The sequence below is a fragment of the Myotis myotis genome, unplaced genomic scaffold (assembly GCF_014108235.1).
Source record: "Myotis myotis isolate mMyoMyo1 unplaced genomic scaffold, mMyoMyo1.p scaffold_m19_p_3, whole genome shotgun sequence".
In the NCBI taxonomy this organism is placed as follows: Eukaryota; Metazoa; Chordata; class Mammalia; order Chiroptera; family Vespertilionidae; genus Myotis; species Myotis myotis.
The window spans coordinates 89,959,874-89,975,000 of record NW_023416335.1 but is presented as its reverse complement, the minus strand read 5'-3'; the positions used below and the strand labels follow the sequence as shown (position 1 = coordinate 89,975,000).

The 15,127-nt window shown below is 41.3% G+C and overlaps 1 protein-coding gene across 1 annotated transcript in view; it reads right to left on the bottom strand.

Annotated features, from left to right (window-relative positions):
* Nucleotides 1-4,982, bottom strand: part of MRPS31 (mitochondrial ribosomal protein S31) — a 54,197-nt gene extending 49,215 nt beyond the window's left edge. Inside the window, exons 1-2 of the mRNA XM_036300585.1 lie at nt 4,774-4,982; nt 1,199-1,483 (exon numbers count right to left, since the gene is read on the bottom strand). Of these exons, the coding sequence (XP_036156478.1) occupies nt 1,199-1,483; nt 4,774-4,898 (410 nt within the window). The 5' untranslated portion in view covers nt 4,899-4,982. The remainder of the gene's footprint in view (nt 1-1,198; nt 1,484-4,773) is intronic.
* Between the last annotated feature and the right edge of the window lie 10,145 nt (nt 4,983-15,127).

Here is a 15,127-nt window from a genome sequence, read left to right as displayed (position 1 = left end):
GTAAAAATTCTGCCTGGATGTGAAGAGCTATAATTCAAGTCTGGATCAGAATTATTGCTGTCTACCTTCCACTAATCCATCCACTCCCCCTCACCTGCACTGTCAAAAGTCTCTAAGAGTTTTGACAAGTTTGCTGCAAGTTTGTCTAGACTTTGGAAAATTCATCAGAAGAACAAGGGACAAAATCCACATAGATAAAACAGATTACTGAAGTGATTAAATGATGTAAAGTTTGTAAATTGTATATAATCTATAATAACAACAGTGTAATATGCTAATTCGACCAGATATCCTCCCGGACGTCCTTCTGGACAACCTTCTGGATGAAGCCAGGGCTGCAAGGGAAGCCTGGATCCCGGGTGCCTGCCAGCGGTGGGAGGGAAGCCGGTGCCAGCAGCTGGGGAAGAAAGGCCTACTCTTGCACAAATTTCGTGTTTCGGGCCTCTAGTTATATATAATAATGATTGTTTTGTTTTAAAAAGCTTCACTTTACAAAAGGCTTCAGCATAGATGTCACACACCCAGCTTCTAAATGCACTTAGGATGATCTGTGTGCAGATATTTAGTTTGCAGTTTTTCTAAAACAGTTTGCATGTCTCTATTTCATAGATAAAAGAGTCTTTTACATAAATGCAAATCTGTGAATCCATTTTGTTCCTTGAAACACTGGTAATAGTAAATCAGTAAGCATTATCTATTCCTTTTAGATGCTGTTCTAAATCCTGAAAAAAACACACAATGAGGCATACAGGTCCTGCTCTAAAGAGGTATCTGCCCAACAGGGAAGATAAATCAAACAAGTGGAAAATTAAGTAAAAAAATTCTTTTAAAAAATGTTAGTGACAATAGGAAAAAAAGTAGAGAGATGAAAATTTTAACAGACTAACTAGTATTCATATGATTCTCAATATATAGAGACTCAGAAAGGAGAAATGAGATCAGGGACAGGAGGGCTGGGAAAGCTTCACAGAGCCAAGAGTCACTGCTGAGTGTAGAAGGCAGACACAGGTTGACAGGCTAAAAGAATGTATTTATCAGTCCCAAACAAAAGTATAGAGGAAGAGGTATTTAGGGGAGAGGAAGCACTCTAATTTGAAGATGGACTAAAGATTTCTAAAAATGTTCTTTTCTAGAAGAAAAAATGTACTGGAGTTTCAGAAATTACTTTTAAAGAACATTCAAACTATAAATCATTTACCTCTTCTTTGGGGCATCTTTTGTAGCTTTTTGAAGTCTTCCAGTTGTAGCTTCCAAACTTTTAAGTGGTCTTCTGTTGGGTGGCTTTGTGGTTTGTACATTTACTGTGCTTATTTCAACTTTCATGTCCTTAAGGATATTTAGCAAGTCTTTTTTCGAATTCTCCTTTACATTGTCTTGGCTCTCTGTCTGCTTGGAAATCTCATGGGTTGGAATGGACTGCCCATCTTTTTTGCTACAGATTGCATTGTTAGTGCCAAAATATCTTTGGATATAATTTCTTGTCCTGGAAAGATTAAAGAAAAAAAGAAAAAAATACAATGCAAAAATAATCAAGCAAAGACTGAAAAAACTGTTTCTATGTGTTTTTAAATTTTTCAATTCAAGCCCTTCCCTTTTCCTTTTTATTTTTTTTAATTGAGGTATAATTGACATATAACATTGTATTAGTTTCAGGTGTACAACATAATGATTCAATGTTTGTATATATATATTGCAAAATGACCACCATAATTGATCTAGTGTTTTTTATTATTGTTGTTGTTAACAACCATAATGACAGCAAATTTAACTTTTATTAAACATATACTATGTGCCTAGTCTTAGACAACATATTTTTGGTAAATTTTTTCATACCCACATCAACTCCATAAGGTAGATTTTATCCCCATTTTGCAGATAAGCAAACTGGAAATCAGAGAAGCGAAGTAACTTACCCAAGGTCATGAAGCTCAGAGCTCACTAAGGTCTAAGACAGTGATGGCGAACCTTTTGAGCTCGGCGTATCAGCATTTTGAAAAACCCTAACTTAACTCTGGTGCCGTGTCACATATAGAAATTTTTTGATATTTGCAACCATAGTAAAACAAAGATTTATATTTTTGATATTTTATATATTTAAATGCCATTTAACAAAGAAAAATCAACCAAAAAAAATGAGTTCGCGTGTCACCTCTGACACGCGTGTCATAGGTTTGCCATCACTGGTCTAAGACATGCTGGTGGGCCGCAAATGGGTTACAGATGTGCTGAGATATTGATCACCTAGGCCTGAGACTGCTGGTGCCTCCTTTCATACACCTCAGACTTTGATAAAAATATCACTTTCTATGTGCTCCAAGACATTTAAAAAAAGGTTGTGAAACACTGGCATGATTACTAAATTTCAATTTATTATTCTTAAACTCAAATCTGACTGACTGCCAAGGCCTTCCTCTTAATATGATATAATAATACCTCTTTAAAAAGTCATAATTAAACAACATTAAAATAAATAAATTTCTATCTAAAAAATGTTACTTTCTATTAAAAAAATTCTGGGTGTTATCTAAGCTGGTTAACTTTCTCATTAAGCTATGCGCCATTTAACCAATCACTATTTGTAAGCGAAGCTAAAATGGAACAGAAAAAAAGAATATTTTGATATTAAAGAACTTTAAAAACTAATGACTGTTTTAGTTTCAGTAAGAGAGTATAGTGTATAAAAAGTCACTCATTAAATTGGCAAATATCTACTTTAAACTGAGCACTATACAGTAGTAGGCACTGATGATATATTAGTAACTAAGAATTTATTGTTCCTATCTTGAAGCAAACAGGATAGAGCACTGTTTCTCAAATTTTTTAAATGTATAGGAATTACCCTAGAAGACTTGTTAAAACACAGATTCTTTGGTCCCAGCAAAGAATTGTGATTCAGTAGCTTTGGGGAAGGATTTGAAGTCTGCTTTCTAACAAGTTCCCAAGTGATGCTGATGGTGGCGTCAGAGGACCACATTTGAGTAGCTGTGTTATGTATGTTATTGAAATCCTTAAAATCCAAACAATTTTATTATTCCTGCTTTACAGAAGAAACTGCTGCTCAAAGAGGTTTAGTTAATGATTCTTAACCTTTAGAGGTCATATGAGTCACCTGGAGAGCTCATTCAAAACTTAGATTCCTGAGATTCTTAGTTGGTAAATTTGGAATGGGGTTCAAGGATATGCACTTAACCAAGACTCCAGGTGATTCCGATGCAATTGATCTCAAAGACCCTACATCAGACTGTGGGTTAAAACTGTATCAAATTCTCAAAGCCAGCAAATGGTAGTGCCACATTAGGGACCCTTTAATGAAAAATAAAATGGCTATTTTTAAAAATGCTGAAACAAACTATTTTATTTATAAAAATAAATGTCAGAGGTTAATACATCAGGTACTTAATTAGAATGAAAAACCTATTGCATAATCCTCATATTACTCAACTTAGGAAAATGCTCTATTATTTATCACATGAAAGTTAAATTAAATTAAAGGTGTCACAGAAAAGTGGCAATCAGGCGAATGAATCTCACATATAACCCGTATTTCAATGTTTTCCTCCAATGTTTCCATGCTATAGTGCCATGGAAAGTATATTTATACCAGGAAAATCATGTCTAGGAAGCAACTCAACACGAAAATAATAAACCTCCAGCTCGAACCTCCCACCTGAGTATGTTTCCACAGAGAGCATCTCCTCAGCACTTCAAATACAACACATCCAGAACCGCCCTCAAGAACTCCCCTCGGACTACCTTCCATTTCTCACATTTCTGTATTGAACGGGCCTCTTGCCACAAATGGATATTTCTGTATTCCAAAAACCATGACATATTTTAAAAGCTTCCCCAGAGCTGCTCCTCATTCTTCTGTTAACATTGGGGACCCTAATCCTTCAAGGCAACCAGCTGAACTCTTTGCTCTGACTATCCCACCCTTGTCCTGTCACAGCCTATCAGTCCGACCTATGCAAACTTCCTCCTCCACCCCGAGTCCCCCCGTCCCACTGCTACCAGCACGCTTTAGCGCTGTGCCTACACGGTGGCCCAAAATCGCACTGCACGGAATATGTGCAGTATAATTAAGTTTCCATGGCATGAGCGTCCCCAGAGAACAAATACCAAGTATGCCACAACTCCTCTTCTTGTCCGGCTAATTCCCACCTGAGTCCGCCTTCAGATTACTTCTGGGTTCTTTCCCAGAAAGGGTACTTTGAACTTCTCCTGCAATGGTTAGGTGTCCCTGTTCGCCCGCTCAGCACCTGTCTACATTAACAGAGCGTCCTGTGCTGCCTGTGCCAGCTCAGCTATTACTGCACTTGAATGTCCTCCTTGGTGTGGCTGGAAGCTCCGTGATGGCAGGACGGCCCATTCGGGCTTAACATTAGTGCTGGCGCACTGCAAGCACGTTCAGTAACACAGTGAAGAATCAACAGGGCCAGGAAAGAGACCGTCACAGTCTTGGGAGGCAAAAAATGAAAGTTCGCTTCCGGAGCCTGGATAAAATGAGGGGGAAGGTGGCGAGTAGTTAGAGGCGCGGTGTGTCACAGAAGAGCACAGGACAGCAGACCCGGGACGCACCTGCAGCTGTTTCCCACGGGCACTATGACCTTGGGCAAGTCCTGGGATATCCCTTTCCTCAAATTTCAAGCAAAGGCTTCTAAGATCCCGCGGGTTACAGAGCGCAGGAAGCGGGAGAAGGATAACTGAACGTGCTGGAGGGGGCAGGGGTTTTGCCGGAAGACGTGCGGGGCCAACAGCGCGGAGATGAGGTACCTGACGGGTCCGTGCGGAGCGCCGAGGAGCACAGTCGCAGCCGCCGCCGCCTCTGGGCCTCCAGGACACAAAGGGAGGCGGGAAAGGGGGCGAAGAGGGAGGATCGCTGTGACTCTTGGAAACATCGCCCAGAAACAAACTGAACAGCGAGCGGGAACAGCGTGTCCACGGCCAAACACGTCCCCCGCCTCTCGCTTCCGTTCTTCAGCCTGACGCGTTCCCCTCCCTCAGCGCTCCGGCGGGCCACAGGGTCGGGTAACTGCGTTCCGGGCTCGCCCTTGGCTCCTCCCTCCCGACGATGCTAGTCGCAGAGGCGGAGTCGACGATGGAGTTGAAGGAGGTTCCTTAGGACTGAGGCGGGACCGGACAGGAGAGCCGAGAGTGGAGGGAGCAATCTATTGTGCAAACACTACAGACGGGGCCACTAAGATGAGGCGGAGAACTGACCCTCTATGCAGTGTTTAGGGGAGAAGATCCACAATGTTCATTAAAAGCCTCAAAATGATCCATGGCCACCAAGGAGGTTAAAAAAAAAAAAATTAACAATAGGGCATGCTGTCCCATAAATTAGTATTTCTTTTCAGTCTCTATTCTTGAGGAAGAGTGAAAAGATGAGATACATTTTTATGTTCCAGAACTGGCTTTAGAGATAAAACGATGCAAGAGAAAGACTTGGTTTTATTCCGTCCCTCAGAAAGGCCGTGAACAGTGGCCCAGAAGTGATGAAGTGTTCTCAAATCTGGAATGCATGAGCATAAACTCTGCCAGAAATGCCAGCTCATGGGACCCTCTCAGTTAGAATGCCATACTAGCGGTTGAATGTTGACATAATTTCTCTGCAGTTTCAAATAAGAATCAAGATTGGTACTACATTTTTTGTGATGCTGAAAACTCAGCTTACATTGAGAAGATCTTGCTAAGATCCACTACCAGCCGTGGGCAAACTACGGCCCATTTGAAATGAATAAAACTAAAAAAAAAAAAGACCGTACCCTTTTATGTAATGATGTTTACTTTGAATTTATATTAGTTCACACAAACACTCCATCCATGCTTTTGTTCCGGCCCTCCGGTCCAGTTTAAGAACCCATTGTGGCCCTCGAGTCAAAAAGTTTGCCCACCCCTGCATGACTAGTCCATACAGAACCTTTGTGACAATGCTAAACACAGTACACTAACTTACAGCCTACATTGTATCTTAACTAAGGTACCCTCTATGTCAAAACTGTTTCATTTTCTAGAGTATCACTATCTGAAATTTTCTCATATATTTAGGTGCTTAAACACTTATCCTGTGCTGTGTTCCACGAAGGATTGGACTTTATCTTATTCACTGCTGCGACCCTGGTTCCTAGAACTGTGCCTGTCATATAATAGGCGCTCAAAAATATTTGGTAAATAAATTATTTACAAGTACAAAAGAAAAAATAGGTGCAGACAGTTTAAGTAATTTGCCCAAGTTCATACAACTAGTAAATGTCAGTACTAGATTCAAACTCAGAACCATCTAACTCTGATATTCTTGTCCACTGGAATACCTGAGGGTTTCTGCCTTTGGTGGTGCATAAAAGTCACATGGGGATGGTTGCTCACACATTACTCAGACACTGACTCCATAGGTCTGAGTCTGAGAGTCCAACAAGCACTCAAGGTGATTCCAATGTAGGTGATCCTCAGACAAAACTTCCTGAAACACTGCAATGACCCTATGACTTATTTAGCTATTCACAGCTTTGCATATTCTTAGAATAACATAAAGGGAAAGGGAAGTAATTGGTGCAGGAACAGAATATTACTTTGGATGAATCTCAAAGGCATTACGTTAAGTGAAAGGAGCCAGACACAAGAGACTATGTGATTCCACTTATATGACAATGTAAAGAAGACAAAGCTATAGGAACAGAAATCAGATCAGTGGTTACCAGGGGCTGGGGATGAAAGGAGGTGACTGAGTATGAAGGAGTACAAGGAAACTTTTGGGGGTTATTGAAATACTCTATATCTTGGAGGGGGTATGATCTTTTGTGATTATCAAAACTCTCAGACCTGTACACATGAAAAGTGTAAATTTTACTGTATATAAATGATATCTCAACAAACCTGACTTTAACTAAAAATATAATCATTAGGGTAATCTTGATCAGCCATAAATCAAACCATAAGAGAACAATACATTTAAAAAAATAAATCTGGCCCCGATGTGGCTCAGTGGTTGAGCATCAACCTATGAACCAGGAGGTCACAGTTTGATTTCAGGGCACATCCCTGGTTGCAGGCATGATCCCCAGTAGGGGGCATGCAGGAGGCAGCTGATAGATGATTCTCTCTCATCTTTGATGTTACTCACTTTCTCTCCCTCTCCCTTCCTCTCTGAAATCAATAAAAATATTTAAAAATAAATAAATAAAAATAATAAGTTTGTTCTTAGAAAAACCATAACTTATGCAATTGTCCAAAGCATTTGCAACAAAAATGTAGCTTGAAAGTAGATTTCCCCCCCTCCTTTTTCCTAGCATTAATTCACTAGATATTTTCTTCCCAGTGCCCCTTGAAATGTACTTTTTAGGACAATGTGTCTTTGTCAAGAAGCAGCAAATCAAATAAAGTAGGTCCTGATATATATCAGTGACTTTGTCCTAAATGTCTTATAAAATCCTACACTAATTCGATAAGCCTTCCATGAAAATGAAAAAAACAAAATACTATATATTTTACTTACCGATTGCTGCATAACAGACCACTCTTACTGGCTTAAAACAACATATATTTGTCTGGTTCTGTGGTTGAATGGGCTCAGCTGAGTGGTTCCTGCTTGGGGTTTCTCATGAGGTTGCAGCCAGACAGCAACTAATCTGAACTGGATGCCCAAGATGGTTTTTTCACTCACATAGTTGATGGCTCATCTGGAATGCCTGCAAGAAATAGGTCTCTCTCTCTCTCTCTCTCTCTCTCTCTCTCTCTCTCTCTCCCTCCCTCCCTCCCTCCCAACCTCCCTCCCAACCTCCCTCCTTCCAAGTGGCCCCTGAAGGGAAGCATAATACACTACACCAAAATGTGCCACTTTGATATAAGGATAATTTTCAGCTGCAGGCATTCGAAATGAAGCAAATATAGGGTGGGGCAAAAGCAGGTTTACAATAGTTTGTATGGGAAATAATACAATAATTAATAAATAATAATACAAAAATAAACTGTGTTTTGTGTACTCACAACTGTAAACCTACTTTTGCCCCACCCTGTGTAGACAAGAAAAGCTCTTTCTGGACTCCCATTATATGTCTAAAAGTGGGACCTTAATTTGTAAAGTGGTTCCCCCTTCCTTCTCTACCAAGAAAACAAAAGTAAATCACTGGAGACAACTTGAGAGACTTATCATCCTAAAGATGGAACTAAATATCTTGGAGGAGGTATGATCTTTCATGATTATAAAAACTCTCAGACCTGTTATATACATAACCAACTTTACTAAGTAGCCCTTATCTTAGTTCCTCCATATATTTTCCTTCCCACAATTTGCTGCCATAGCAATTTAAAATCCTTTACCTTTGTCTTGTCACTTCTCTAAAATTTTATGGTTCTCTTAAGATGCTATATAAGCCCGAGTTTTAACTAGCTCTTTGAGTTACTCATCTCTGAGCACCCCGACAACATCCAGGTAGGAGTGTATAAGACTTGTGTTAATACACTTTTATTTATTATTCTCTTGTTAATCTGTCTTTTGGCAGGCAAATTGACAGAGTCCCAGTCAATGAACTTTGGATGGGTAGAGGGAGAAGAGATTTTCTTTCTCTCTTACACTTTTCTTCCTGGCCAGCTTGGGCTTTCTAACAGCATGACACCTTAGGGTGTTTGGATTTCTTATAAAGAAGCTAGTTTGCCTTAGAGCAAGCATCTATAGGTCCAGGCTAAAGCTGCCAAGGTTTTAATGATCCAGCGTGGAAAGTCACACAGCATCACTTCTGCAATGTTCTATTGATGAAAAATTAGCCACAGGGCCAGCCCATGTCCAAAGGAAGGGGATTATATCTTTCTTCAAATACCAGGAGAAATGGTTCATTGGGTACCATCTTGGAGACTTATACTACATTATAGTAAACTTTTACATATCCATTCACTTTATCTGTCCACACTGCTGCTGTTTTTTAAATTTCCAACCATTTTAATGACCTTTAAAATTTTTCATGTTTCAATATGCATAAAATTTTGCAAAAAACTGTCACATAAATTACTTAATTTAATCATCATGATAACCATTGACATAAGCAGGGCAAGGATTTTTAGCTTCAATTTACTAATGAGAAAAATGAGCCTCAGATAAGTTAGGTGAGTAAATCAATTCACATGACCAGTAAGTGTCAGCCCACAAGTCTCCCAACTCCTAACCAAGGTTGTTTCCCTATTTCTCATGTCTGCTAAATGGCATGTTTGTGTTTCATTGGCATTATTCCAGTCTGAATGTTGAAGTTCCACTGATAACATGCAGGTGCTCGTGTCACCAAAATCATGCTTCTGACATTAGTGTGGTAAGTCAAATTAAGAAAGAGCAAAGGGGGAGGGGGACCAAAAAAGAAAGAGCAAAGGACACTTTAGGGACCTACCTACTAGAGAGATTTTAATTAGAATGTATTTTAAATTGAGGTTGTGGGTGTTGATTGCATTATTTAAAAGAAAGAGCTTCTACTATTATACTATTGAAGACTCTCCTGCCCCCAGCAAGATAGGTCATCAGTTGTGGTAGAATTTAAAGTTGTCATAAATTAGTTTACACCACTAAGTAACTTTTTAAACCTATTACTTGTCTCATCTCCCCTTCCATCGATTCCTTATTAGGATAATGAATAAGTAACAAATGAATTAGTTTGAATTTTACTTCCCCTTCTTGTCCTTGGCTTCCTTTTCCTTGGTTAAAATTAAGTCTGAATAGTTGCTGAAATAGCCTAAAGTCAGAGGTGGCAGAGAAAAAGGTGTCAAGGAGACTGTTTAAGGTGGGTGATTGATGCATTGATAATAGTATTGTCCACAACAAGAAAATCTTGTACTGGTAAAATAAATTTACAAGACACTGCATTGTAGCATCCAGTAGCACAGTGATAATTAATCAGATTCTTTAATCAAATTATGCTATGGCAAGAAAAAGAGTGGGTGTTTTCTCAGGTATTCTAGACACTTCTAAATATATAAGGGCAAATTAAGACCTGCTACATGTAAAGTGGCCTGTGATCTTTTTGTGATATTCCCATGAAAACAGTAAATAATGAACCATGCAGGTAGTAGGAAGTATTGATTATCCTGGTTAGACTTGGAAAATGTTTAACTTCTGACATTAATATATGTGAAGAGAATATATCTCCTTTTACTGTTTTCTTCACAACTGACATGCACTTAGAGTGGGGGAATTCCGAAGGTTGTTTGACCTAACAATGATAACTGAAATACTCTTAAAAACGTGGAAACTTTTAAACAACATATTGTAGTCACACACTTAACATAAAACATGGATCATCTGCAGGGTTCTGTACTTTCTACCACTGTCCTAAAGAATAAAATGGATACAAGTGCTTATTTATTTACCAATGCAGCACTATTAGTTTGAGCTCTTGATCAGAGAATATTCAAAACAGAAGAAATGTCACTTTTTCCCCCCTCTGGACCTTCTGAGAAACTTGACCAAAATAAATTATTCAAGGTTCCTACTGAGCAGTGATACTATGTATGTTACTGTCTGGAGAACAAACCAAATAAGAACTTCCTAACACTGCAAGAGCATTGCCGTGGGTATACTTGCTAGGAATCAGGACCCTTTAACAGCAATTCACCGTTTTCTTTTACACCTCCATTTAGCCTGCTTTTTGCAAACTACTATGCCAAATGTGTTTTGGGGGCCATGCTTGAGATTTCTCTAGTTGGATAGAAACTCTTCAATAAAAAGTTGGCAGGTTCTGACTTACTCTCTCTGAATGTTCAAAATGCAAGTTCCTATTGGGGAAAGAACATTAAAAGACTTGAAGATCTATTTTATTGGTAACTTAGAATGCAAAGTATTTTGTTTGTCAACTTCTAAACTTTAAAACAAGACAGCCTAGATTAAATAATACAGTTTTCCAAAGCTGAATGTGCTCACTTGGAACTCAGTTTTTCTGCTTAAAGCAAAAAACAACTTTCTAAAACTCCTAGGCAGGACACTACTGTTTTGGTCACCTGTGATTTAGATGAACTGATCAATCTGTTGGTAACATCCCTTTTTTTTCCCGTTGGTAAGGGTCTAAAAAATTCTAGAACAGATTCATTTTTCTAGTCTTACACTGATAATTTCATTCCAAATGTCTCCTGAGAGGTGTATACCATATACAGGAATCCATCTTCATCCTTCTTACTTTCATACACTTCTGAAATCGATGTGGTCACACCTACCATGCTGTGCCCATTCACTAACAGGAAGAAGGCTTGATTAGCATTGAGCTGTGATCGACTTCTAATTATCTTGATGAGGTCACTCATGTTGACATGATCAGGCACAAGATACTTGGTTTTATCCAGGACAGGAAGCTGCTTCCCACTCTTTTTTCTTGTTTTAAATATATTTTTATTGATTTCAGAGAGGAAAGGAAGAGAGAGATAGAAACATCAATGATGAGAGGGAATCATTGATTGACTGCCTCCTTCACACCCCCCACTGGGGACCGAGCCCGCAACCCAGGCATATGCCCTTGATTGGAATTGAACCCGGGACCCTTGAGTCTGCAGGCCGATGCTCTATCCACTGAACCATACCAGCTAGGGCTGCTTCCCACTCTTGTATCATTCTCTTATCACTGGGAGTTTGGTTGGATGCTGCTCTCAGATAAGTCAGAGATCTTTTACTCTTTGTTGGAAGGTGTGGGGCTGAACGCCTTCTCCAATGGCATGGTAAGCGAGGCTGTGAGCAGGCGGCAAGGCAGAGGGTCCCACCAGCTTTAGGTGGCATGGGTCAAGTGTTTCTAATAATAACTTTTAAACAACTCTGCTATTTTATTTTTTAAATGTTTTTATTGATTTTTAGAGAGAGAGGAAAGGAGAAAGAGGGAGAGATAGAAACATTGATGAGAGAGATGGGCCGAATCAATTGGAAACTCAGGCATGTGCCCTGAAGGGGAATTGAACCCTGACCTCCTGGTTCATAGGTCAATGCTCAACCACTGAGCAACACTATCTGGACAAACTGCTATTTTTAAAAATTTATTCAAAGATCACGTAAGCCCTCTAACTTTCAAGCTTGATTTTAACTTTGTGAAATAGGAGATAACCCTTTTTGGAAAGTGCAGCAATACACTTATCATCATGCACTAATGCCAGAGCTGATCACAAGGTAATCTAAAACAGTACATAGACAAGCCATGAATGCTCGAAGAGATTCTGCCTTTTCAGGTCACAAATATTTATTGCTGACATTGTTTAGAGTTGGTGATATACAATGCCAAGCAAATGTCAGTCAACAACAGAATTCAACAACAAAAGCATATTCTACTAAATGGAGACCGGAGACAGGGCCTCATACCATTAGCAGATATTAAAGCTATTAGAAGCATGCCATGTAGCATAGACCACTCACAAAATTCCCATAATTAGAGAAAAATAAATTCTAATATGTTTTTTAAACTATTTAAACATTTCCCCAAGAAAATAGAAGCAAAAGGAGAATAAAGCAGTCACATTAAAACTCCTCAGCTCCAGTGTTACAGTAGACATAGCAGAACTTGGCTCTTCCATGGCAGGCAGAGGCAAGGACCAGGCTCCACCCCCTTCTGTGGGACTTGGGCAAGTTTTCTTACCCTTTCTGGGTCTCAGGTGCCTTATTTGTGGAACAGGAAGTAAAGATAGTACCTACCTTACAGGGTTGTTGTGGGGATTAAGTGGGTTACAATATGTATCTGTATTTATAACAGAGCCTAGCACATAGTAAGTACTATATGTTTCTTACTATTATAGTTAAAAACTAGAGGCCTGGTGCACAAATTTGTGCATGGGTGGGGTCTAGCCAGCCCGATGGGGGCTGATGGGGCCCGGCCGGCGGGGGGAGGGGACATGGGAGGTTGGCTGGCCAGCCCCACCCCCAATTGGGGTGGGGCCAGCCAGGTTACGGGGCCGAGATGTTATTGTTGTTGTTAAAATATATTTTTATTGATTTCAGAGAGGAAGGAAGAGGGAGCGAGAGGTAGAAACATCAATGATGAGAGAATCTTTGACTGGCTGCCTCATGCATGGCCCTTACTGGGGATCAAGCCGGCATCCGGGCATGTGCCCTGACTAGGAATCAAACCACTGACCTTTTAATGCATGGGACGATGCTCAACCAATAGAGCCACACCAGCCAGGTCTTTATTGTTTTTTCTTTTTTCTGCTGACTGGGTGTTTTTTTCTACCTTGTCTTCTAAATTGCTGATTCAATCCTCTGCTTCATCTAACCTACTGTTACTCCTTCCCTTGCATTCTTGATGTCAGATTTTGTATTCTTCATGTCTAACTGGTCCTTTTTTTATGGTTTCTATGTCCATTTTCATGCTGTTGTAGTTCTCTCAGTTCCTTGACCATTCTTATAATCATTGTTTTGAACTCTTTATCTGATACATTGTTTGTCTCCATTTCATTTAGTTCTTTTTCTGGAGATTTCTCCTGTTCTTTCCTTTGGGGCCTGCCTCTTTGTATTAGATAGATTGCTATGACTACTGTCTTCAAGGTGGCCTTATGAAATAGGTGTCCTGTGGGATCCAGTGGCACAGTCACCTTGATCACCTGAGGTAGGTGCTCCAGGAATGTCCCTTGTGTGGTTTATGTGGGCCCTCCTGTTGTAATTGAGTATTGATTGCTATTGACTTGTTTGTGTGTGTGATCAACCTTCAGGCTGTCTGACTATGAGGCTCAACCCCAGCCATGGCATGTTAGCTGCTGTTCAGGTGCTTACGATATGAAGCAGAATTCACCTCAGCAGGGTTTGATGCTTGTCAAGATTTTTCTTGTGAAGTTTATTGGATCCTGATATTGTCTGAATCTGGTCACTGGGGAATCTTGGGAGGGACTCTGTTGCAGACCAATGTCAGATGCTCTCTGTACCCGACCCTTGGCAACCTGTTTGGAGCTACTAGTGATCCACAGTTTGTTCTGCTAAGCTTGGGTACGTAGGAAGGACCAAGCTGCACAACAAAGCGGGCTTTTAACACCACCTGGTGTGGGGGAAGGCCAGCAAAAGTGCCACAAGATCTGCCTCCAGCTGCCTCTGCCTGCCAGCTGCCTGTTATGCTCAGAGGCCCTGGCAGTGCCAAGAGGATGGGGCTAGTAGATCTCCCTTGAGGGGGAGGTGCAGTCATGTTTCAGGGACGGTGATGGGTGTGGCCTCTGCCACAGCAGAGTTACATGACTCAGTCTGTCCAAGATTTTGCCATGACCTCAGTAGGGCAGAGGCACTAGGAGTCAAGCAGGTGGGGCCTCTGGAGCCCAGAGGGTGGATCTGCCAGAAGCTGGGAGGATGGTTCTATCAGATCTCCCATGAGGGGGAAGTGCCTGTCAAGTTTACTAGAAAGTGGAGGGAATGGCCCCTGTCCCAAAGCCAAACAACTCAGTCATCCCCTGAGTCTGCCCAGACCTCTATACCCTGGCCAAGGCAGCTGCCTCCTCAGCAGGGTTTAAGTTTAGCAGGGTGGAGCAACTAAGATGGCGGCATAGGTAAACACCGGGAAATTATTGCCTCACACAACAATTGAAAATTACCGCAAAGGACTGAGCAAACATCATCCAGAACAACAGGAAGGCTGGCTGAGTGTAAATTCCACAACTAGAAGGAAAGAAAAGCACGCTGAGAGCCAGAGGCGCTGCGGAGGTGAAGTGCAGAGGTACGGCGGCGCGCGCGCATGCGCGCGCGCGAGGAAAGGGGGTGGCGCCTGAGGACGCGGCTGTCTTTTTGAATCACAAACTCCCGACGGCTCTGAACTCCGGTTCCGGGAAGTCTCTGGGGACCCCGGTCTCACACGGGGAGAGGCTGGTCTGTCTGGCAGCGAGCGAACTTGAGGGCGGCTTTCCCTCAGAGGTGCTTGCAGCCGTTACCGGAACACTGAGACGCGCGACTCCGGGCGGAGAATCGGCCATGGCCGCTTTCTCCGCCCTCTGACTCCCTGAGACCCCGCCCCACCCAGGCTGCGGCAGAGGCTTTTGCATGTGAATGTACCTAACTGCAGCCGAACCAGGCAGACCTGGAACTTCCAAGAGAAGGCCCAAGGCCCCGCAGCGGCTTGCATTGCTTCACAGCTGAGCCTCTTCGTGGCTCCTGCTGTGTGGCCTCAGGCAGAGGCTGAATTAGCACCTCCTTAGATCCAGGAGCCACTGT